At 42.2% G+C, this 25,610-nt stretch overlaps 1 protein-coding gene and 1 pseudogene across 3 annotated transcripts in view; both read left to right on the top strand.

The window, feature by feature from the left end:
* The first annotated feature begins 1,164 nt into the window (after positions 1-1,164).
* LOC141349231 (leukocyte elastase inhibitor-like) lies at positions 1,165-13,296 on the top strand (annotated as a pseudogene).
* A 375-nt stretch (positions 13,297-13,671) lies between these two features.
* The window catches only part of LOC129448842 (leukocyte elastase inhibitor), a 58,137-nt gene continuing 46,198 nt past the window's right edge, over positions 13,672-25,610 (top strand). For 2 of the 3 annotated variants that reach the window (XM_073872606.1, XM_073872605.1), the window contains exon 1: positions 13,672-13,768. In XM_073872606.1, the coding sequence (XP_073728707.1) occupies positions 13,721-13,768 (48 nt within the window). In that variant the 5' untranslated portion in view covers positions 13,672-13,720. The remainder of the gene's footprint in view (positions 13,769-25,610) is intronic. The other variant, XM_073872604.1, reaches the window with a different exon arrangement.

The following is a 25,610-nucleotide window of genomic DNA, read 5'->3' as shown; positions in this document are numbered from 1 at the left end:
GATGTCAGCGAGTCCTCTGATTCTGACCTTGTTCTTTTACTACTCAGAGTCTAAAACAAGGAGGGCATATTACGTGTTCATTGTATTTTCATTTTAACCGAGCAGCTATGGTTGCGCGTTTCACACACAAACACACACCTCTCCAGAGCACGTTGACACTGACTGAAGGACGCATGCGCTTTTAACTTGTAAACGCAAGGGTGTATGGGTAATGTAGTCTCTGCTCTCGGTAGAACTAATTAGGAAGCGTACATTAAGGGCGCTCTGAAAAGCGGAGCGCAGCCAAATGATTAAATTAAACCTCTGATTTTTAAACAGATGAGCGTTCCGGTACGCTAAAAGCACGTTCTGGGCGCACGTAGAGGTGGTGGTACGCTCAAGAGCTATTTTTAGAAGTGGCGGTACTGAGTACCGGGGCGTTCCGGCCCACTTAAAGCACTGGCGCACTGTAAACACAATCAAAACTTCAAAAACACAGGAAGAACAGGACCTTTAATTATGACAGACTTTAGGAACACACTTTGAGACAGTAATGCTGCATTCACGTGCTATTGGAAATTTAATAAGTCTAAAGTCGTGATTACGAACTTGTGTTCAGGTGTTTTTTGTTGGAAAGACTTCATACTTACGTGTCTTGGGGAAATTGGACTTACTCGTTCAATGTAAATAAAATAAGAAATTCTAAGCAAAGAAGTCAGATCATTTTACACCAATGAGGACATATTTATGAATAAAGACATTGATTTTCACTAATAAAATACTTAAAAAACTACACATTGTCCCTTTAAGACAATACAATGAAGCTGTTGCAGATACAAATAGCGTAAACTAAAGCATATCTGCCAAAGCAGAAGTCCTTCCCCCTTTCACCATTTTTAAAGTTTGACACCCACCCATCTGCGGAATTTGGGATTAAATTTCTTTTCGAACTTCCAGAGGTAAACACAACATCAGAGGACCGTCCTGTCAGAGTGGTGTTTTGTGTTTTGTTTAAGTCTTTATATGAAGTGTTGTTTTTCATGTTCATGTCTTTGATTTTGAAATCTTGTCCTGCCATGTTGTCTCTTGTTTCCCTATTCCCTTATGTGTCATGTTCTGATTGGTTCACTGTCCCTATATGAGCCCTCTTGTGTTGGTTTGTCAAGCTTTGTTTAATGATGTGATACTTACTGGATGTTAATGCCACGTTATGATGTTGGTTCATTTTAGTTTAGTTTAATAATCTGCTCTTGGGTCTACACTTTGTCCTCCTTCAGTAAGTACCTATGACACGTCCATGTACAACTTTTACCTGTGAAACTTGTATTGATGATATTTAAGGCCAAAGTGCAAATGCATTATGGGAGTAGTGGCTGCATCATCTGGAGGTCGCATATGCAGGCTGCATACGTCTATTTCAATTAACTGAGCACTACATTCGCAAGTACAGCATATTGCCAAACGTTTACAATAGTAAACTTTATTATTGTTAATATTTTGAAATAAGTCTTTATGACGTATGCAGCCTGCAAATGCGCCCTCCGAAGTATGCAGCCTTCCATTTGAGAAACGACCATGAGCTTCACTCACACCCGTACGCAAATGCGACTTCAAAAAAATATTATAGTAATGCAGTGTTTCTCAATTATTTTCTGTCACGCCCCCCCTAGGAAGAAGTAAACATTTTGCGCCCCCCCCAACTCTCCGCCGCGACTGTAAATAGTATAATTTATCTATAAAATTACACATCTGCAAAACATTGCATCCTTATTAACATTAAAGAAAACACAAAAAAGAAATATCAATCAACTTACAACAAATAATAACTTTATTAACATTGTTTTTTAGTCTGTGACAGAAAAGACTTAAAATGCATCAATTTGCCTGAAATAAAAAAAATCAACCCTTATTTGAAGTATAATATTTTTTGACCATTTAATACTGAAAAATTAAATTAAATATAATCAATAAATAATAATAAAAAACTCAAGCGGCTTATCAGCGTGATTGGGGTGTAATGTCTTTAAGTGACAGTGCAAAAAAATCACTTCCTGAAAAAGTACTTTCCCCGGGGTCTCGTGCGCCCCCCCTGGTGTCGCTTCGAGCCCCCCCTGGGGGTCCCGCCCCACTATTTGAGAAGCACTGTAGTAATGTAAGTGTACAAAGATTGTACATCTGCATATAGTAGAAGCACAAAGACGATTTAATGAAAAATGCACATCCCAGCCAACATTGGCTGAATCCGAAATCGCATACTGCCATACTATATAGTAGGCAAAAAGCAGTAGGCGAACGAATAGTATGTCCGAAACCTCAGTATACGTAAAAGGGTAGGCGAGAATTTGCGGGATTTTGGACTATTTCTCGCGAGATTCAGAGGCACGTGTACTTAAGTATTGTCCGAAACCGCCTACTTACTGAAAATGTAGTAGGGGAAACAGCACGTGAACAGAGTAGTACGTCCGAATCCTCAGTATCCATAAAATCAGTAGGCGAGAAATCCCCGGATGACCTACTGAGTCCGCCCCGATTCTGAAGCGTGCATCGGATGGACACTTCTATCCCAGCTTTCCCATGATGCCACGGGAAAACAAAGCAATCGACCGGAGACCAACCAATCGGGTGATTTTGATACGTTACACAGGACTGTTCCTCAGCACCCTGACTTCACGCACAGACCCAGGATATACCACAATTAAAGTGCTCAGCTGATTCATGAAAATAAAGCTGTAGAATTGTCACAGCTGTGTTGAGCTGACAGTAAATATGTGATGGTTTGTTAGAAAAATACATTTGAATAAACTTTTGTTTCATATGGGAAAGTTTATTGTGATGGTTTTATTCATTCATTTTTTTATTCATGTTTCCTGTCGTTTTAAGTAAATACAAGAGATTGCTTCACTAAAATGTATATAATCACATTGGCTGCATTGTCTAGTTTGTATTCAAGCACAGCTGTCATCTGACAATAGATATTAAATTACAATCTGCTTGTTTTACTTATTTTGTGCCCTACAAAATAATGTGTAATATATCTGTAACACTGTTACAGATCAAGTTACTGATGCAATCAGGTGTTAGTGCACCTGTCCCTCATACACACGCATACGTTTTCATGTCTGTTATTAGGTTTGTTTGAGTTTATGCACCGCTGTAAGAATCAACAGGTGGATGACATCAAAGTACCGTGAGAGCGATTCCAGAAATCATACTGAGAAGTCTGATTTCGAGTTGCTCTCGCGGTATTGTGATGTCAACCTCCTGTCGGTTCTTGTGGTTTTTTTTTTTTTTTTTTTTTTTTTAATGCTTTATTATGTATTAAAATAATGATACAATCAAAACATCATGTAACACCATAGCAAGCATAACGATTACAAATAACATTTAAAGTAAAAGAAATACACTTTAAGGAAAAAAGAGAAAAAAAATAAAATAACTAAAAAAATAAAATAAATAAAAAATAAAATAAAGAGGGTATACAATACAATTATTTCAAAAAGAGGAATTTAACGCATTATAATATGCCATAGTCTTGGTAGCTTTAGGGTTTGAGAGTCCTTTCAATGTTTCAAAATAACTCTTCATCTGAACCTTAAATTGGGTAATATTGGGCTTAGTCCGAGCCCATTTGCATTTATGTATGTAAAACTTACCATATAAGATAATAAGATTTAAAAAAAATATATGACTTTTAAGCAAATCATTTTCTCCATAAAAGAAAAAAACATCTTTTTTCTGTATTTTGATTTTCTCTCCACAGAATAATTCAAACAAATTTTCAATATCGATCCAAAAAAATCTTGTATATATGCAATCAAAGAAAAGATGTACAATAGTTTCATTATTAATATTACAAAATACACAAGAGTCTGAAAGATCCTTTTTGAATTTTTGCAGGAATTGGTTCGTCGGGTAAATTAGATGTATAATTTTAAAATAAACCTCAGTAACTTTGTTAGTAATACAAAACTTATTATTGTAAGTCCAAATTAAAGGCCAATTCAAATTCCCAAAAATATTTCCCCAATATTGTTTGCTTCTACATGTTACAGGGTGGTGAATCAAGCTTCTAAAAAACCTATTATTACATTTGAAATCTTTAATATTAATCCCATCTAAAAGAATTTCTTTTTGAAAGGTCAATTTCTTTTCTGAATCTGTATTACCCTGTAATAGTCTTAAAAAACCAGCTGGAATAGCATCAAATACAATACTATATTCTTTTGGCAATATTGGGATATTAAATTTCTTTAAAAATTCAGAATATGAAAGCAAATAACCTTTGTCATTAATCAATTGTGAAAGCAATAAAATATAATTTTGAACCCAATTGTCGTAAAATATTGATTTATTCTTATATTTAATATATTTATTATTCCAAATGATATGTCTGTGGGGAGAAAAATTGTGTTTATAAATAAGGAGCCAACATAAAAGAGCCTGTCTGTGAAAGTTAGATAATTGAAGAGGAAGTTTGTTAATGTCATAATCACACTTTAGGAGAAACTCTATACCACCAACTTTTTTGAAAATAAAGTTTGGGATTATATACCATATTTTATCTTTATGTTTAATAAAATGTTTAATCCAATTTAATTTAAAAGTAATGTTAGAAGAATGTATATCGATCACATTCAAACCCCCCTGATTGTATGGATTACATAAAATATTTTTATTTAGGTAGTGAGGCTTATTATTCCATAAGAAATTAAACAGAATAGAATCAATTTTTTTGGGTAACCATTTTAGGAACATCCAATACTTTTGCAAGATAAACTACACGAGATAGTCCTTCAGTCTTTGATAATATGACTCTACCTTTGAGCGATAAATCCCTCATTAGCCACATATCAAATTTGTTCTTAATTTTTGAAATAACTGGTTGGAAGTTTGATTGTACTCTATCGGTTTGATTTTTGCATATTTTTATTCCCAAATATGTTACTTCATTCTTTATTGGAATTCCTTCATATTCAGTCAAATGGATAGGCCTACTGTCATCTTTAAGTGGAAAAAGGGTACATTTCTTAATGTTAAGGGATAAACCTGAAACCTCAGAGAACACATTAAGACAATCTATAACTTTTTTAACCTGCATTTCATTCTTCAAAAATATTGCTGTATCATCAGCTAGCTGACAACATTTAATTTCTCTATCTAAAATTTGAATACCTTGAAAGGAATCATTATTTATGTGTAATGCCATTGCTTGCATGACTAACAGAAATAAAAATGGAGCAGCAGGATCTCCTTGCTTTATGCCTCTGAAAATTTCAAATCTATGAGTAGTTCCCCATGGAAGTTTAACTGAACTGTTGCAATCACTATATAAAGTTTGTATTGCTCTTTTAAAGTATTTTCCAAAGCCAAAAAAGTCTAGTAAGTCAAATAAAAAATCATGTTTTACAGTATCAAAGGCTTTATATATATCTATAAACAAAATGTAACTGTTGTCAGTTAGGCCTATATAAGGCTCATAATCAATCAAATCTAGAATTAATCTAATATTATTGCTGATATGTCTCCCTTGCATAAAACCTGACTGAATGTCATCTATAATTGTATCCAAACATAATTTTATTCTCTGAGCAAAAATGTGAGCTAACACTTTAGCGTCATTGTTGATTAAAGTTATGGGTCTCCAATTGTCTAGCAACAAACAATCTTTACCAGGTTTAGGTATCAGAGTGATTAATCCCTGACACATAGAAGGAGGAAGCTTGCAGTTTTCTATAGCCTCCTTAAAAACCATCAACAAGAATTCAGTAATATAATCTTGAAAAACTTTATAAAATTCACCGGTAAGGCCATCATTACCTGGAGATTTGTTATCTTTCAATTTATTAATACTTTTTTTAATTTCTTCTAAAACAATATCTTGATCACAAACTTCCTTCTGAGCTTCATCAATAATATGTGCTTTGTTTTTAATTTGAGAAAGGAAATTTAAACTTTGACCAGTGTTATGCTCAGAGTATATTTGTTTATAAAATTCTTCTACAAATTTGGAAATGTTTGTGGGATCTTCAGAAATATGGCCATTTATTTTAAGTTTATGTAAGCTATTTACAGTGATATTTCTTTTTTCTAAACTATGAAAATATTTTGTATTCCTTTCACCATATTCTAACCATTTACGTCTAGAACGAATAAAGGCACCTTGTGCTAAATTTTGATAGATACTGTCCAATTCCAATTGCAACTCAGATAACTTATTAAGATCATTTTGAGTTTGATTGCTATTGTCATAAATAGAAATGATTTCCTTAAAAATTTTATCTTGTCTCAGTCTTTTTTCTTTCGATAAATCCTTTCCCCTTTTGACTGCCATAATACGAATTTGAAATTTAGTATATTCCCAATGTTTTCCATATATTCTTTCTTCTTTAGCCTTCCTCCAATTATCATTAATAATTTTAATGACTTCTTCTCTGAAGAATTTATCCCTCAAAAGCGTGCTGTTTAACTTCCAATAGTTTGGATTATACCTATTTGAATGGTTTCTTATGTTTATAAGTAGAGAGATCATTTTATGATCAGAAAATATTGAGGGTTCTATTTTTGTTTCTTCAACATGGTTGGCTAAATCATTTGATATTAACCAAAAATCAATCCTCGATCTCCTAGAAAAATCCTTGTTATTCCAAGTAAACTGTACTTGATTCTGATTTCTTTGTCTCCATATATCACAACAATCCAAATGTACACAGATATTGTTAAATTCTCTATAAGAACGTTTTAAAGATCTTTGTGGGTGACAATCTTTAGTGGGATCACTTATACAGTTCCAGTCCCCCCCAAGTATTAATTTTGCATTCAAAAATGAACTCATTAACACATTTATTTCTTGTTCAAACTCCTCAAAAAGAATTCTATTTGTATTACTATTATTATGACCATCTATATTACCCAAAATAAAGATATCTGACTTAAATTCAACAACTAGAATTATCCATCTTCCTGAATTATGAGCAATATTTTTCATTATTTTACCTTGAAAGGAACCTTTTAAAATAGCTACACCAGCAGAAGTATTGTTCCCATAAGCCATCCAGATATTATCTCCCCATTGATTTTTCCAAAAACTTAAATCTGAAATTAAAGCATGGGTTTCTTGTAAAAAATAAAAATCTGCTTTGAAAGTTTTACAAAATAAAAAAACAGCTTTCCTCTTAAGCGTATCTCGTATACCCCTCACATTGAACGAATAAAGTGATAAAGACACTTTGAACAATAGAACACTATGTTAACAGTAAGTAGAAAAAGCGTTTAACGTAGAACGCGAGTTTAAAGGATTTCCTACACCTTTCAAATATTATTTTGTTATAGAACAAACAAGAGTTTATACAACATTGTCCCTAAAATGGTACATTAAACAATATGTATAATAAAGCATATCACAACAATGCTATGCATATTTAGGGAGAGAATTTATGCTTCCCAATGAAAGCATAAGTTATCAACTTATTAATCACAGTTTAATTTCTTTACCCTCAATTATAGCTTTGGCTCCGACGAAAAAGGCTTTCTTTCCTTGCTTTCGCGCCTCCTCAATCTGTGGCCATAATTTGCTCCGTGTCTCCTTGTCCTTTGTAGTAAGATCTTCACCGAATTTAAGTTTCTTAGTCTTAAGGAATTCCGATGTCTTTGCGCATTTCCAGACCTTTTCTTTGGCCGTTCTGGATGTAAATCTTGTTATCACTGGCCGAACTTTTCCATCTTCTCTCCGTCCAATCCTATGACTCCCGTCAATTTGGAAGCGTAGATCTTCCTCGTTATCCTGAGTGACTGCTTTACATACATTTATCATTCGTTGTTTAACGTCCTCTCCTTCCTGCTCCGGTAGACCATACAATCTTAGATTCCATCTCCTGTGATAGCGTTCCATATCATTTAGCCTGTCTTCTAAACTGATTATTTTTTTCTGGTGCTCATCACTTGTTTTCTTGACTGTATTGGTTTCCGTCTTCAATTCTTGGACTTCCTTAAAAAGAAACTCCGACGACTCCTTCAAAGCCTCAATGGTATCAGTGTTTTTCTTAATCAAACTTGCAAGACTGTTCGTATTCTCTTTGATTTTCTCCGCCAAAAGTCTCACAATATTATCTTGCAACTCAGAGAGTGTAGGTTCTGTTTTCCCTTTTTTGCTTATAGGAGTGCACGGAGCTGAGTCAGGAAGAGGGGTACATTCGGAAGTTATCGGGTCGGTACTGGTGTATGAATGCATCTTATCTAATTTTACCACTTCCAAAACAGTTTCGATTGAATCTCTGTTTTTTGAAGTTAGCGGAAGCATCTTGTTTGTCTTTTTACCGTGGTCTCTTGGTCTTTTGTCTGCCATCGTTGATAACTCTCCAGCTGCACTCTTAATTGACGTTACATTTACGTTAACTTAAATTCGATAATCTGACAAGGAGCCTTCACCAGCAAATATCCAAGATCGTTATATTATCACACAAAAAAAGGTAAAGTATTTACAGTTGTTTGCGTCGATCAATTATTGCGTTTAAGGTGAGAAAATCAGGTTTTAAACCTTAGCCTTGAATACCAACATCCGCCCTGGCCGCCATCTTGCGCCGCCCCCGTCGGTTCTTGTGGTTCCGCATGAACTCGAACAAGTCTACTACGTCATATGTCACATGATAACGTCAACATGGCGAATGCTGTACATACTTAACGCGAACGTACATACTGCCTTAGCGCACGTTAAGTAGGTACCCAATGAAATTCAGTACCTACACAGTAAGTATGCGATTTCGGATTCAGCCATTGTGAGGTGGGGCCCAAAATGGACTTTATATGTAGCCCCTATATTGCTTTGTCCACACACATAGGACATATATTGCCCCCACTTAATGAAGCCCACATGTTAAATACCAGGGCCCAGTATGGGTTTTTAATGGGTACTGGACTGGTCCCTTATGTAGTAATTATACCTTTAATGATTGATTGTAATTTCCTCTATATTTATTTAAATAATATATTTAATTAAAATTGATAACCGATAAAAGCAACATAATTTCAGTTCTATATATGTACAGTATATGTATATGTACAGTATATGTATATGTACAGTATGTATATGTATATATGTATATGCATTAGCAGTTTTAAAATTGTTGATTATTTTAGTGTTGAAAGTGTAATAAAATGACAATTTTGATATACTGAACCTTTACAAAATATACAATATATCAACAGTTCACTCATCTATAACATCACAAAACATGAAGGAGGTGCAATATGGAAAATAACTGTAAAGATTCAGTATATCAAAATTGTCATTTTATTACACTTTCAACACTAAAATAATTAACAATTTTAAAAGTGCTAATGCAAGTAATGACTAACAATTTAACATAACACTTAAAACAAGCAAGAGTCAAACTCTTACTTGGGAGTCAAAAACAACACAAACATTGCTCACTGTTCTGGAGAAATTCTGACCATCATTTAATCTTTGCTCTACAGTTTTATGTAGAACTTGAAGCATCCACCGCCAAACTTATTTAAATGCTTTGATTTATCGCTGTGCAGTCCGTGAATTTGCACCATAGTATTACATTTTCTAAAAATAAGTGTATGCAAATCTTTTTATTAATGGTTTTGAGAGCCTCCTGCTGCTCTGGTAGAAACTGTATCCTTGTGCTTGAGCAGGAATTCTTGTAAGTTAAATGTTTATCATCTTTGTAGTTGTAATTTAAAAAATTTGCCTATTTTAGCAAAGATTATGAAATATGATATTATATTAGGTGAAGAAATTCGCAATTACAAACATTCAAAGCAGGATTACTTTGTCAAGCATGTCGTAGCAGGTTATAATGATGTCTCATGATGAAACACCTGATTCCACTCATCCAGCTTCTTCCTGAATGTTCGATAGTTTCTTTAACTAGTTTCTTTAACTTTTGACTTATAAAAGTATAAAATAAAATTATTATTATAATATTTGATAAATTCATAGGCAGGTGAACATTATAATTAATATTATCATTATCAAAACGAAATGTCACAATAAAAAATAATGCTTTTTTAAAAAAGTTTTATACTGATAAAATCATATCCATGATATTATTTGCTCTTTGTATAAAATTGAGAATCAACCAAAACTAATTATTTCAAGGGTTAAATGTATAAGATATATTTCAAGCATAATTATTTTGCTCACAGAGGGTCCCATATTATCATCCCACATGGGCAAACCTATATGTGACCCACATAGTGAAACCTGCATGGGACCCACATATATTGCACACGTGAAGCGTTGCCCACATGTAAGCCATGCTGCCTAGATAGGACCCACGTGAGGCTCACATGTCAATGTTGGTTGGGACAGTTATATGTTAAGTGTGTGTTGCAGTTACATCATCAGAAGAATGTGTTGTTTAATGTTCATGGTGAATTTAGGGCGAGGCAATGTTATAATAAAAACACTCACGACAAGAGCAACTCATTTATCTGTGACACACAGGAGATAAATAGTCTTTGCAGAGGAATAGGTATTGATTTTATTTTATTTATATGTTTGTAGTTTTATAAAAGTACAGTAAGCCTATACTAATACTAACACTAATAAATAATCTCTCTCATTCTCTCTTTGACTTTTATTCAGGTTCTGAAAATGGATTTTTTGTCAGCAGCAAACACACAATTCTCTCTCAATGTGTTTGAGAAGATCAGTGAGATAAACACTAGTGGAAATGTCTTCTACTCTCCTCTCAGCATCTCCTCGGCTCTGGCCATGGTGTCACTTGGTGCTGAAGGAAACACAAAAGATCAGATCTTACAGGTGATGACACATAAAGTCCAGTTTCTGCATCTTTGGGCATTTTTACTTTAATATAAAAAATTGTCTTGACAAGAATCTGTCATTTACCCGAGCATGTGAATATGCTTGTTTTTTTGTGTGTGTGATGTAATAATGGATACATAATGTAGGCTTGTTGTGGATTAGGGCTGTGCAAAAATATCGATGCAGCTAGCTATCGTGATAAATTTTTCCACGATAGTGTATCGATTTCAATCTCTACTATCGATATTTTTAAAAACCCATCAAATCCCTCTGTGTGCGTCAAGTGGCCGCCTCCGCCGCTCCTGTAGTTGTCGCTGTCCAGATGTCTGTCATATACGGCCATTCGGCCAATGTCTCAGAAGTTAGCGGGAGTTAGAAAATGGCAGAATATAAAAAACCGTGCAGCTTTCAAAGCCGACGTGTGGATGCAATTTGGCTTTAAAAAAAGTGTAAAAAAATCAGCTCTATTTTTTACATTTTTGATAAAAAAAAAAAGAAAGTATTGCAATGTATCGCAACATGCAACGCATATAGTGATACGCATCGTATCGTGAGGCCCTTGCCAATACCCAGCCCTATTGTGGATATAACCTATTGTTTTGAAATGGGTACAATATCTTCACAATTAATAGATAATACATTTATATGAACGGAAAATCAAATTCAACCATAATTCTATTGAAAAATGTAATCTCTAGTTTTGTCACTGCCAAACTGTTTAGTGTGTGTTGAGACATGATTTTAAATGGATTCACTGAAAGGGCAGGGCACAGTTAAAGGTAGGTTATTTTGGCTTGTTATGGTTAAACAGTACAGATGCACAGTTACAAATTATCCAGTGTTATTGAAATATGAGAGGTCTATGTGCAGGTTGTTGAAACTGATCTTTCATCTTACAGTATGTCTTATTTTATTTAAACACAAGTATAACGTCAAACCTTTTATTATGAATGCATATTCAAAATTTTACACATTTTTGATAGATTTCTGGATTTTTGGTATACACTTGTTTTTTTTGTCCATTAATTAATCCATGTTCTTGTAGGTTCTGTGTCTTAACAAATCTGGACCAGATAAGACAGATGATCAGGTTCAGTATGAATACATGAAACCCAAACCTCATAACTTTACAGTAACAAGTGTTTGTTGTATTGTCAAATTATATTTATTGTTGATGATGTACAGAGAAATATTCTGTTCTGCAGGAGGATCTCATTCATTCAAGCTACAACAAACTCATGAGCGAGTTGAACAAACCAGGAGTGCCATATATGTTGAGTCTTGCCAATCGTCTGTATGGAGAGAAATCCTATCAGTTTATTGATGTAAGATGAGTTTATTCAGTCTCTCACTCGTGTTAATAAAGATTCTCAGATCTAATGTGACTTTCACTTCATTTAATTTGTTTTGTTATAGAAATTTATTAGTGACTCACAAAAATACTACCAGGCTGGACTGGAGTCTGTGGACTTCATAAAAAACTCTGAAGCTGCACGCGTCAACATCAACAACTGGGTGGAGGAAAACACACAAGGTTAAAACCACTGTGAATCCTTTTTAAAACTTGGAAAGTGCCATATGTAAAAAATTTAATATCAATTTGTATCACAAGGGAAGATCAAAGACTTGCTGGCACAGGGGATCGTCAATGATTTGACAGATTTGGTTTTGGTGAACGCCATCTACTTCAAAGGGAACTGGGAGAAAAAATTCCTAAAGGAAGACACTTTTGATCAAGAATTTAAAGTGAACAAGGTGAGATGCAATGATCTTGATCTGATTGTTAATGCAGGGAACAGTAATGAGATATGAGGGGTTATAACTCTTGTGTTCTCATTGATGTTTGACAGAATGAAACTAAACCAGTGAAGATGATGAGTCAGGAGTCAGAGTTTCCTGTGGCGTTCATCCCAGAGGTGAACAGTCAGATCCTGGAGCTGCCGTATGTCGGGAAGAATCTGAGTATGTTTATCATCCTTCCAAATGAGATTGAAGACGACACCACTGGACTTCAGCAGGTGAGACAGGAGAGATTGAGAGTGTTTAAAGCTTTATTTCACATCATCAGATAGACATTAACATAAATCTCTTATACAGCTGGAGAAAACACTGACCTATGAGAAGCTCATGGAGTGGACCAAACCTGACAAGATGATTGTAGATAAAATTCAAATATCTCTGCCTCAATTCAAGCTGGAAGAAACTTATGACATGAAGAATCTACTGGTAAAACTGGGAATGGTAGATGCTTTTGAGATGGGGAAGGCAAATTTTTCAGGCATGTCCCCCCAAAATGATCTGGTGGTGTCTGAGGTGATTCATAAATCATTTGTTGAAGTCAATGAAGAGGGAACAGAAGCAGCAGCGGCTACTGGTGTTGTCATGATGCTAGAAAGCTTCATGCCTCCACAGTTCTTCAATGCTGATCATCCCTTCCTGTTCTTCATCCGACACAATCCCACCAACAACCATTCTGTTTTATGGACGCTTCTGCTCTCCATGAGCTCCTCTTGATGGGTTGACCTTCTGAAGAGTTTTGTTTCTGAATGTTCTCGTTTGTTTTGAATGATTGTACAATGAAAGTTCTAGACTGGGGTTATGGTCATGAGCTGTGTACTGTATCTAGTATCTAATCAAAGGTTTTAATTTGAATATAACCAAATGTTTGTTTCCCTATTCTTACATAAAATGCACTTCATTACAAAATCAAGTATAAAAGTACCAGGGAACAATACTATTAAACAACTTTAAGAATGGAACTAAACATGCCTGTGACAGATACTTTACATGTTAGGCAAGTACTTCATACTCTAGGGTAGATTCTGTAAAAGATATAGCAATAAAACAACATTTAACAACTGTAATCTCAATGTGTTTAAGAAGATCAGTGATATAAACACTAGTGGAAATGTCTTCTACTCTCCTCTCAGCATCTCCTCGGCTCTGGCCATGGTGTCACTTGGTGCTAAAGGAAACACAAAAGATCAGATCTTACAGGTGATGACACATATCCTAAATTTCTGCACGTTTAGAGCAATTTTCTCTTTAATTAATAGATGAACGGTTGTGAGTGATGGCAAAGATAGAGGAAGAAAGTGTTGAAATGATATTGAGAATGATATTATGTGCTGCTGAATTTTCAAGATGTTTTTTATTCCATTTCACTTCAATATATTAGAATACACTTAGAATGTCCTCTTAATTCTGTGTATTTTCCTTATGTTTGGCATTGTGTGACTTACACGTCAGAGATTTGTCCAGAGATTTTGTAAGAGGGTATTGGGTTTATATGCATATATAATACATTTGTATATGTTGGGTTCAATAAATGATCTTTATAATAAATGTTTCTGCTTGTGTTATAAAAATCAACACCAAACCTTGAAAATTAAATTCCAGATATTGTATAAATTGCATAACAATACCAGGTATTTTTCTTTATATTTATCTTTATTAATGTACACTCTCAAAAACAAAAGTATAAAGACTGTCACTGAGGTGGTACCCTTTTAAAAGGTACAGGTTGGTACCCATTGCAGGGCACATTAAAGCTGGGTTTGATTCAGTTGTTCTGAAGGTTTTTAAAAAAGCCACACATGTGTTTAGAAATGAATGGGAAATGCAATAAAATACGAGTTTTTTTTTCATTTGGCAAATGAAAAATAAGGCCAGCTGGTACCTGAGCACAAATGCAACATGGAAAATCAAAAATCAAATTGGCAAAGAAAATCCGCCACAAATTCAGAACACGGGTAAGTAAGACCTAGGCACTAAGCCGTCCATATATGACTTCACAAAATGTTTCACAAATGTTGTGATAGAAGCAGTGGGTCACATCCAGAAAAATGAATGGATCTCTAAGGCCCTCTGTTGGGTATTTGTGATCAAAACACATTTTTTCTAAAACTGTAATTACAGGTTTTTCTCTAACCAACAGATGGCAGAACTCTGCCTTTAAAACATAAGTCAATATCCGAACAACCTATATTTAATTTAGAATTTTTAGAATAAAAAAAAAATCTTCATAAAAATGCAATATTTTATGCAAGCTAACGGTGTAGTTGAGAAAATTTGGGGGGTAAATAGGTAAAAAAAAACTTCATATAAGGCTATCCCAAAAAACATAATAAACTTAAAGATGAGAAGTAAACAAAATTAATTTTTTTTTATTGATTTTCATACTGACCCCAAACATGATGAGCGTAAATGTCACGGCTAGGGGCTGGCTGTAAATAACTAAAGCCACGCCCCTTCTCAACTTCCACCTCGAGGAGGTCCCCAAGCCAACCCAATGACCAGACAACACGAGAGCAGGTAAGTATTAAAACAAACTTTATTTAAATATTTAAAATAACTTGGGGAATGGGGAAGGGGCAATTAAAACTAGCTTCCTCTCTGCCTTCCAGGCAGACCACAGCACGGGAAGGTGGCAGAAAGGGGAAGAGGGCAACGGGGGTTCCAGGGGCTGGTGACCAAGATATAAGGGGGAGGGGACGGGGAACACAGGCTCCTGCCAACTCCGCTATCCTTGGCGCCCTCCTCTTCTCTCCTGGAGGCAAAGACAAAATAGTGTGAACTTGGGGTTTATCTCTCTCTTTAACTGCGGTACCTGTGTCACGTTGGGCAGATTCTTCACTGCTCACTCCACTTTATGTTTCTTTCCACAGGCTACGACTGGGACACGAAGACTCGTTTAACCTGGACTGGGATCGTCCTCACCTGTCTGCTTGCTTATAGCTCTTGGTAAGTATGGTTTTTCCACAGGTCACTCTCCCGACATTCACTCCCGTCTTTTCTCTCTCTTCACAGACAGCCTGGACGCAACACAGTTAGTGCAACTTGGATACGTCTCACCTCTCTGCTGTTTACAGCTCGGGGTATGTATAACTGTCCACAGTTCGTTCTACTGACGTTCACTCTCGTTCTCTCTTCCTTTACAGGCAGCTTGGACACAACAACACAGTTAGTGCAACTTGGATACTTCTCACCTCTCTGCTGTTTACAGCTCGGGGCATGTATAACTGTCCACAGTTCGTTCTACTGACGTTCACTCTCGTTCTCTCTTCCTTTACAGGCAGCTTGGACACAACAACACAGTTAGTGCAACTTGGATACTTCTCACCTCTCTGCTGTTTACAGCTCGGGGTCCGTATAACTGTCCACAGTTCGTTCTACTGACGTTCACTCTCGTTCTCTCTTCCTTTACAGGCAGCTTGGACACAACAACACAGTTAGTGCAACTTGGATACTTCTCACCTCTCTGCTGTTTACAGCTCGGGCATGTGCAGCTCTCCCTCAGCTCGCTATACGGCGTTCTGGTCGACAATGCACGGGGGCGGGCTTACGACAGCTGGCCTGCACAGAAGGGCGAACGGCGATGGTTTTCCCAGGGGGCGCCGGGGGCAAAAACCCTCTCGGCGAATGCGCTGATCAGCAGGGGGCGAACCGTCACACCGTCTCACCGGGCCGAGCGCTGCCCTATCCTCAATGCCCGTAGGCCGATCGAATACCGGACAGGGGCGCCCCTTTGTAGAGACCACGGGGCGGCGGAACTCCTTTGCCTCTCACTCTGCCACAAGGTAGAACACACAGGTAAAGTAGCAATATACAGGCTCGTGGTTGTACTCACACACGCACTGCCAGCTTCCAAGTCTTCACCGCCACACTCTGAAACTGTCGACACACAGACGGGGGCGACTTCCAAAGCCCACACCGTCACTTTACACTCGCATCGCACACAGCGTACAATAAATGATGTTACTCACAACCGTCAGCCTCTCCGTCTCTTCCTCAGTAGAAGGGATGATGCGGGGTACGTCTGACAAGACACACAGCACTTGCACAGCAACCCACAGCAAATACACAGCACCACTTCAACATGAAAGGTTTTCAAATTACATGGACTCACCCACCACACTACAAGTGTACACACGAGACGCCCGACGTCCTCCACTTCGCTGGGGTCAGATGGGGGCGATGGCACTACGGCCGGAGTTTTTAGTTCTGCTGCTATGGCTACTGAATCCACTTATTCCTGCGGCTCACCTACCGCGCTAGATCAGGGGTAGGGCCGCCTTCCTCTTCCTGGAGGCGTTCAATAATACACAGGTTAGTAATTACACTTCAGTTAAATCCAGAGCCAATACTCACAGCGGTCCTCTTGGTAAATAGTTTGCAAACTGTTTCGTTTCCTTCCTCCTTAGTTACTCCAAACGTGTCACAATTACCGATGTTTTCTTCTACCCACAGGGTTTCCTCTTACTGTAGCATCCACTGAGGACTACGAGAGAGAGAGAGAGAAAGTACAACCAACTGCCAATGTGTAACAGACGAGCACAGCTTCGCACCTCAACTCACACACTACGCAACCAAACTGTGATTTACACTGCTCTTAAATACTCTTCTGTGTGCTGTAATCCTCCAATCAACCGGCGTTCCTCTTAAACACGCACAGCTGCGCTTGATTTCGCTGATTACAGCCCTCGCGATGCTACCGGATGTCAGGTGTTTCCTCTTCCCGGTCTGGGCGGAAACATCCGGGCGGAACCAAAGTTTCCCGACTTTTGGTTCCGCCCAAAAGATCGTCACCTTGTGACATCCTCCCCCGCCAATGCATTCTAGTCCCTGGAATGCCTAGGAGTCGTCCACTCACCGTAATGGGCAGGGGGGCGGCCTCGGTTCTCCCGTTGGGAGCGTCTCACGGGTGAATCAGGTTCAGCTGGCTCGTGTGCTAGCTCTGGTTGTCCCGGGGGTTCAGCTGGCTCGGGTGCTAACTCTCGCTGCCTCTGGGCGGCCGGGGGTTCAGCTGGTTCGAGTGCCAACTCTCGCTCTCTCGGGGCAGCCGGGGGCAACGCCACCACGGGTCGGCCTGGTACCACAGCCCATCCTCCCATCCAGGGGGCCGCCGGCACCGGCTCCACAACCCTTTTCTCTGCTGCTTCAGGATAGTTGGGGCAGGGGCGAATCATGTTCCGGTGTACCACCCGCTCCGGGCCGGCCTTTCCTTCCGGCCGGATGGTGTACACCGGCTGTCCCGGTCTCTGCTGCCTACAAATCACATACGGGATGGTCTCCCAGCGGTCGCTTAGCTTTCCCTTGCCTTGCCGCCTATTGTCCCTCGCCAAGACCCTCTCTCCTGGTAGCAGGGGGGCGTCCCGGGCCGTCCGGTCATACAACCGCTTGTTCTTCTCCCCTGTTGTCTGTATTCTCCTCGATACTTGCTCGTAGGCGAAGTGTAGTCGCTGGTGATGGCGTCCCACCCACTCAGTCACGCTCCCTTCCTCCTGGCCGGCTGCCACTCCTAAGACCAGGTCCGTGGGCATCCGCACATGTCTGCCGAACATCAGGTAAGTAGGGGCATACCCCGTCGTACTATGTACACTGTTATTATATGCCTGTAGTAGATTCGGTAAAGCACTCACCCAGTCGCTCTGCTGCCGTTGATCTAGGGTCCCCAGTAACCCCAACAGGGTCTGATTGAACCTCTCGCAGCTGCCATTTCCTTGGGGATGGTACGACGTCGTGTGGGTCTTGGTACACCCATACAACTGGCATAACTCTCGGATCACCTTCGACTCAAAGTTGGCCCCTTGATCCGAGTGCAAGAACTCCGGGCATCCAAACGTCTGAAAGACGTTCCTCCAGAGAGCCGTCGCGGTGGTATTAGCTGTCTGGTCGAGGGTGGGGACTGCCCATGCGTATTTGGTGAATAGGTCGGTGATCACCAAGATGTTTTGGTAGCGGTCTTGCGGCCAGCCCAATGTCAGGAAGTCCATGGCCATAATATGGAGGGGGGCTTTAGCATGGATGGGCACCATCGGCGCTCGAGCCTCTCGCCGGGATTTGAACAGCATACACCTGGGACAAGCCTGGATCAAACTACGAACCGTGGCTTCCAGCCCTGGCCAATAGAAAAATCTGCGCAGCAGTGATATGGTCCTCTCTTGTCCCTGATGCCCCAGCTGATCATGGTAGGCCGAGACTAATGCTGTCGTCTGATCAGCGGGCACCACAATCTGGCGCACCTCCTCGCCCAGTTTCGGGTCACTGACCTTTCTGCACAGCACTCCTTCCTGCAGTTCCAGCTTGTCCCACTGCCCCAGTAGCCTTTTCCCCGTCTCCGTCTGGGCTAGTCTTTCTGGCGACGTCGGCCGTCGCCCCTGCTCCACCCACGTCTTCACCTAACACATATCCTGATCCCGGGCTTGCCTCTCCATCCACCGACGGGGGTCCCACCCCCAGTTCCCGGGGACGGCCTCCTGTTGTCCTCCTGGGGCGTCCACGGCCCCTGTCATATAGTCCTCCCTCTGGCTGTCCTCTTCTTTTCCTCCCCGGCACCCGGGGTCGTCCATCTCCGGCAGCCTCGAAAGGACATCAGCGTTTGTGTGCTCTCGCCCAGGTCGGTACTGCAAGTGGTAGTCGAAGTTAGCCAGCTGGGCTACCCACCGCTGTTCCACGGCCCCCAACTTCGCCGTCTGCAAATGCACCAGAGGATTATTATCCGTGATTACTGTTACCGTGGCACCCCAAAGGTAGTCTTTAAACTTTTCACTTAGGGCCCACTTCAGGGCCAGCAATTCCAGTTTAAACGAGCTGTAATTCGCGTCGTTCCTCTCTGCTGGGTGGAGGCTTCGGCTTGCATAGGCGATCACCCGCTCCTTTCCTTCGTGTCGTTGGGCCAATACGGCCCCCAGCCCCAGGTTGCTTGCGTCTGTGTACAGAACAAATGGCTTAGTGAAGTCTGCGTACGCCAAAATGGGTGCCTGTAACAGTTCCTGTTTTAGTCTCTGAAACGCAGCCTCACAAGGGTCATCCCAGTTGATTGAGGGTGACCCACGTCCCCGGTTTCGCCCTGTACCAACCAGCAGCTGGTTAAGAGGTTTAGCAATCTTTGAAAAGTCTTTGATGAATCGTCTGTAATACCCCACAAATCCCAGAAATGATCGTACTTGCCTCACGGTTTTGGGTGCAATCCAGTCCCTTACTGCAGAGACTTTTCCGGGATCCACGGACACCCCCGCGGCGCTGACCACGTGACCCAGGAAATGGACTTCTCGCCTCAACAGATGGCATTTATCAGGTTGCAGCTTCAGCCCGTATCTTTCCATGGCCTGGAAGACCTCTTCGAGGTGCTGAAGGTGGGAATCGAAATCTGGGGAGTACACAATCACATCATCCAAATATACAAAAACTGACTCCATTAACTGACCTCCAAGACAGCGCTGCATCAGTCGCTGGAACGTGGCCGGAGCGTTACAAAGCCCGAAGGGCATCCGTTCCCACTCAAATAATCCAAACGGGGTCGTAAAGGCGGTCTTTTCTCGATCTGCCTTGGCCACCTGCCAATACCCACTGGCCAAATCCAGAGTGGAGTACCATGCGGACCGCGTGAGACTGGCAAGGGAGTCTTCAATCCGTGGTAGGGGAAAAGCATCTTTCTTGGTTACCAGGTTGAGCTTACGATAATCCACACAGAACCTCCAGGCCCCTGACTTCTTCTGTACAAGCACGATGGGGGCCGCCCACGGGCTACTGCTCTCCCGAACGATGCCTCGCTCCAGCAGGCCCTGCAAGAGTGTGCGTACCTCTGTGTATAGGGTAGGTGGAATCGGCCGATATCTCTCTCTGCTCGGTCCGGCGTCCCCAGTCGGGATGTGGTGTTCCACCACTCTGGTGCACCCATAGTCTTCCTCATGACTTGCAAACACATGTTGCCATTTCCGAAGAAGCGCCTGGAGTTTCTGTGTCTGTACCGGTTCCAAATTTTTCCCTTGTAGCGACTCACCCTCAAGATGTTTCGGCACCTCACTCTTCCTGTCGTTCGTGGGGGCATCCATCTGCGTCAGGGCCACCTCAATCACAGAGGGGCACACCTGACGGAAGCTGACGTCTCTCTCCTCTCTCACCTGATGGGGTGCGACCGCCGTTAGTCGGGCCAGTCGTTGGTGTCGATGTAAGTGGACTGCGTAGGGGTGTTCATTACGTACTTTCACGGGGACTCTCCCCCGGCGGACCGCCGCTAGGCCCCGTGCCACTTCCACTTGAGGGCAGTCTGCATGAGGCTCAACCAATACCCACTCCTCAGGGTCGACTTCTCGAGGGGGCACTCTCGCCCACACAATGGCCTCACTTCTGGGGGGAATAGACAAGGCAAATCGACACATCACTCTTCCTACCTCTTCTCGGTCTCTACGGACCTGGGCCATCTGGACTCGACGACAGTCGGCGACTACACGCTCCCATTTGGGCCTCTCGGCAGGTGAGATCCTGGGGCCAGGCTTAGCCTGAAATAACTCTTCCCAACATTCAGAGAGGACGTTCATGCCCAGTAGGGCTCGATGGGCACCCAAACACCTGTCTTCGACAATGATCACACCTTTTTGGGGGACTAACACCCCATGGACTTCTAAGTCTGTTAGTCGGTAACCGACGTAAGGGATCTCTAGGCCATTTGCGCCTCGCAACGTCAGCCAGGGGGCCTCTGCCCCTTGTGTTCCTTGCTTCCCAAATATTTCTTGTGAAAGGCTTTCTGCAAACAACGTTACCTGAGAGCCCGTATCTACCAGGCATTGTACTGTCTTGCCACACACTTTTACCTCCGCTATTGGGCTATGCCCGATCATCTGGTGCCTGGGGTTATTGCTTCTGGGGTCTTCCCGAGGGTTCCCGGCCACACGACCCACTGTGGCCGGCCGAACTAAAAAACCCCTTCCGATGCCCTACGAGGCCCACACTGGCGGCTGATATGTCCTGGTTTACCACAGCGATTGCAAATGGGCCGCCCTTGGTCATCCCATTCAAAGCGGGGTCGGTTAAAGCGGTCTGGACGTCCGGATGGCTCTCGGCCTCGCTCCGAGTAAGTTCGTTCTCGGGGGGCCGGCCTCGGTTCCTCCCGCGCCCTTCCTTGGCGCAACTCTCCCAGGAGAGCTTTAGACAGCTCCAATATCTGTTCCTGGACGTCCTTCAACAATTCTGCCTTCAGGGCCTGCTTCTAATCCGCCCGCTCAGGTGGTGTGGGTGCCGTTTCGCTCACCGCCGCGCATACTGGGGCCTCACTGACTTCGACCTCATCACCTTCCAAGGCCAGTGCCTCTTTCTTAAGGTCTTCAAAGGTGAGCCCGGGGTCCCTCCGAAACTGGACCCTCAGGCTCTGCCTCACGGGGCCCTCCTTCATCCCCAGGAGGAACTGGTCGCGTAGAAGGTTCTCCCCGTCTCCCAGCCCATGATCGCGTCGGGCCTGTAATCGGGTGAACTGCTCCTGCAGCCTCAGGGCAAACGCTCTAATGGTTTGTCGGGGGCCTTGCTTAAAGTTAAAAAACTGGGAACGGAGGACAGCTACGGGGGTATGGTCACCATATTGGTCGGTGAGAAACTGGAATACGGTCTGGGCGGTGGCTCTAACTGCTTCAGGGGCGGCTTGCACCTCTCGCCGGGCTTCTCCCTCTAGGGAGTTTAGTACAAACTGGAGCCCCTGGGCGGCGCTAAGGCCCTGCAGGTCGGCCAAGTATTCTAATTGGGCCTTCCACTCTGTCAGTCGGACCTCTGACTCCGCTCCTCCATACTTCGGCATCCATGGGCTACCCATGATGATGGACGTGGCACGGGGTGGGAATGCGGGCCCCGCGTTGTCGGTCATTGGGCGACCCTGGTTACTCAACTCGAGGTGGAATCCTGCCGACTACGCCAAAATCTGTCACGGCTAGGGGCTGGCTGTAAATAACTAAAGCCACGCCCCTTCTCAACTTCCACCTCGAGGAGGTCCCCAAGCCAACCCAATGACCAGACAACACGAGAGCAGGAAAGTATTAAAACAAACTTTATTTAAATATTTAAAATAACTTGGGGAATGGGGAAGGGGCAATTAAAACTAGCTTCCTCTCTGCCTTCCAGGCAGACCACAGCACGGGAAGGTGGCAGAAAGGGGAAGAGGGCAACGGGGGTTCCAGGGGCTGGTGACCAAGATATAGGGGGGAGGGGACGGGGAACACAGGCTCCTGCCAACTCCGCTGTCCATGGCGCCCTCCTCTTCTCTCCTGGAGGCAAAGACAAAATAGTGTGAACTTGGGGTTTATCTCTCTCTTTAACTGCGGTACCTGTGTCACATTGGGCCGATACTTCACTGCTCACTCCACTTTATGTTTCTTTCCACAGGCTACGACTGGGACACGAAGACTCGTTGAACCTGGACTGGGATCGTCCTCACCTGTCTGCTTGCTTATAGTTCTTGGTAAGTATGGTTTTTTCCACAGGTCACTCTCCTGACATTCACTCCCGTCTTTTCTCTCTCTTCACAGGCAGCCTGGACGCAACAACACAGTTAGTGCAACTTGGATACTTCTCACCTCTCTGCTGTTTACAGCTCGGGGTATGTATAACTGTCCACAGTTCGTTCTACTGACGTTCACTCTCGTTCTCTCTTCCTTTACAGGCAGCTTGGACACAACAACACAGTTAGTGCAACTTGGATACTTCTCACCTCTCTGCTGTTTACAGCTCGGGGTCTGTATAACAGTCCACAGTTCGATCTTCTGACGTTCACTCTCGTTCTCTCTTCTTTTGCAGGCAGCTTGGACACAACACACAGTTAGTGCAACTTGGATACTTCTCACCTCTCTGCTGTTTACAGCTCGGGGTCTGTATAACTGTCCACAGTTCGTTCTACTGACGTTCACTCTCGTTCTCTCTTCCTTTACAGGCAGCTTGGACACAACAACACAGTTAGTGCAACTTGGATACTTCTCACCTCTCTGCTGTTTACAGCTCTGGGTATGTGCAGCTCTCCCTCAGCTCGCTATACGGCGTTCTGGTCGACAATGCACGGGGGCGGGCTTACGACAGCTGGCCTGCACAGAAAAGCGAACGGCGATGGTTTTCCCAGGGGGCGCCGGGGGCAAAAACCCTCTCGGCGAATGCGCTGATCAGCAGGGGGCGAACCGTCACACCGTCTCACCGGGCCGAGCGCTGCCCTATCCTCAATGCCCGTAGGCCGATCGAATACCGGACAGGGGCGCCATTTTGTAGAGACCACGGGGCGGCGGAACTCCTTCGCCTCTCACTCTGCCACAAGATAGAACACACAGGTAAAGTAGCAATATACAGGCTCGTGGTTGTACTCACACACGCACTGCCAGCTTCCAAGTCTTCACCGCCACACTCTGAAACTGTCGACACACAGACGGGGGCGACTTCCAAAGCCCACACCGTCACTTTACACTCGCATCGCACACAGCGTACAATAATTGATGTTACTCACGACCGTCAGCCTCTCCGTCTCTTCCTCAGTAGAAGGGTTGATGCGGGGTACGTCTGACAAGACACACAGCACTTGCACAGCAACCCACGGCAAATACACAGCACCACTTCAACGTGAAAGGTTTTCAAATTACATGGACTCACCCACCACACTACAAGTGTACACACGAGACGCCCGACGTCCTCCACTTCGCTGGGGTCAGATGGGGGCGATGGCACTACGGCCGGAGTTTTTAGTTCTGCTGCTATGGCTACTGAATCCAACTATTCCTGCGGCTCACCTACCGCGCTAGATCAGGGGTAGGGCCGCCTTCCTCTTCCTGGAGGCGTTCAATAATACACAGGTCAGTAGTTACACTTCAGTTCAATCCAGAGCCAATACTCACAGCGGTCCTCTTGGTAAATGGTTTACAAACTGTTTCGTTTCCTTCCTCCTTAGTTACTCCAAACGTGTCACAATTACCGATGTTTTCTTCTACCCACAGGGTTTTCTCTTACTGTAGCATCCACTGAGAACTACGAGAGAGAGAGAGAGAGAAAGTACAACCAACTGCAAATGTGTAACGGACGAGCACAGCTCCACACCTCAACTCACACACTACGCGCCCAAACTGTGATTTACACTGTTCTTAAATACTCCTCTGTGTGCTGTAGTCCTCCAATCCACCGGCGTTTCTCTTAACCGCCCACAGCTGCGCTTGGTTTGGCTGATTACAGCCCTCGCGATGCTACCGGATGTCCGGTGTTTCCTCTTCCCGGTCTGGGCGGAAACATCCGGGCGGAACCAAAGTTTCCCGACTTTTGGTTCCGCCCAAAAAGATCGTCACCTTGTGACATCAAAATACAACCAAAACATGAGGATTAAGTGCTTATGGTATTTTCATCTTCTCATTAGGCTCATTATCAACCCCTGGTCTATAATGCACTAAAAATGAATTGTAATCAGGGCTTTGTGCTTTTCTTTTCATAAAGATGCAAGGCACAGTGAAAAATTTTAAAGTTGTGAAAAACAAAAGTTTTTCAAATGGCAATTAATGTAACACAATGTAACTTCTACATAAGGCGTACAACCCTGCTAAAAAACAATTACATTAAATTCTAATGGTTTCCATTAAAATACCAATAGGAACCATTAGCTTTTACCATTAAAAATACTACACTGTAGTGTGTTTTGGGCCATATTCTATTAGAACCAATACATAGAATCAATAGAACCAATACATACCATTAGAACAAAGACCAATACACTGTAGTGTGTTTTGGGCAATAGATATTCCATTAGAACCAATAAAACTCCCAATAAAACCAATAGATTTTCTGTGATGGTGTCTATTGGTTAGAGAATAAAGATTAGACAATAAATCTGTTGCAGATACAAACTAATAGCATGAACTAAAGCATATTATCTGCAGAAATCCTTCTCCCTTTCGCCATTTTTTAAAGTTTGAGCACCGCCCTGCCCATCTCTGGAATTTGGATGAAATTTATTTCCAAATTCCTAGAGGTAATCACGACATCATAGGCTGTCCCAATAGCACGTATGCAGCCTACAAATGCGACCTCTGAAGGATGCAGCCTTCCATAAGAA

Source organism: Misgurnus anguillicaudatus, chromosome 10 (genome assembly GCF_027580225.2).
Source record: "Misgurnus anguillicaudatus chromosome 10, ASM2758022v2, whole genome shotgun sequence".
NCBI classification, from domain to species: domain Eukaryota; kingdom Metazoa; phylum Chordata; class Actinopteri; order Cypriniformes; family Cobitidae; genus Misgurnus; species Misgurnus anguillicaudatus.
The sequence above is the reverse complement of the archived record's forward strand: the minus strand, read 5'-3'. Positions and strand labels throughout refer to the sequence as shown.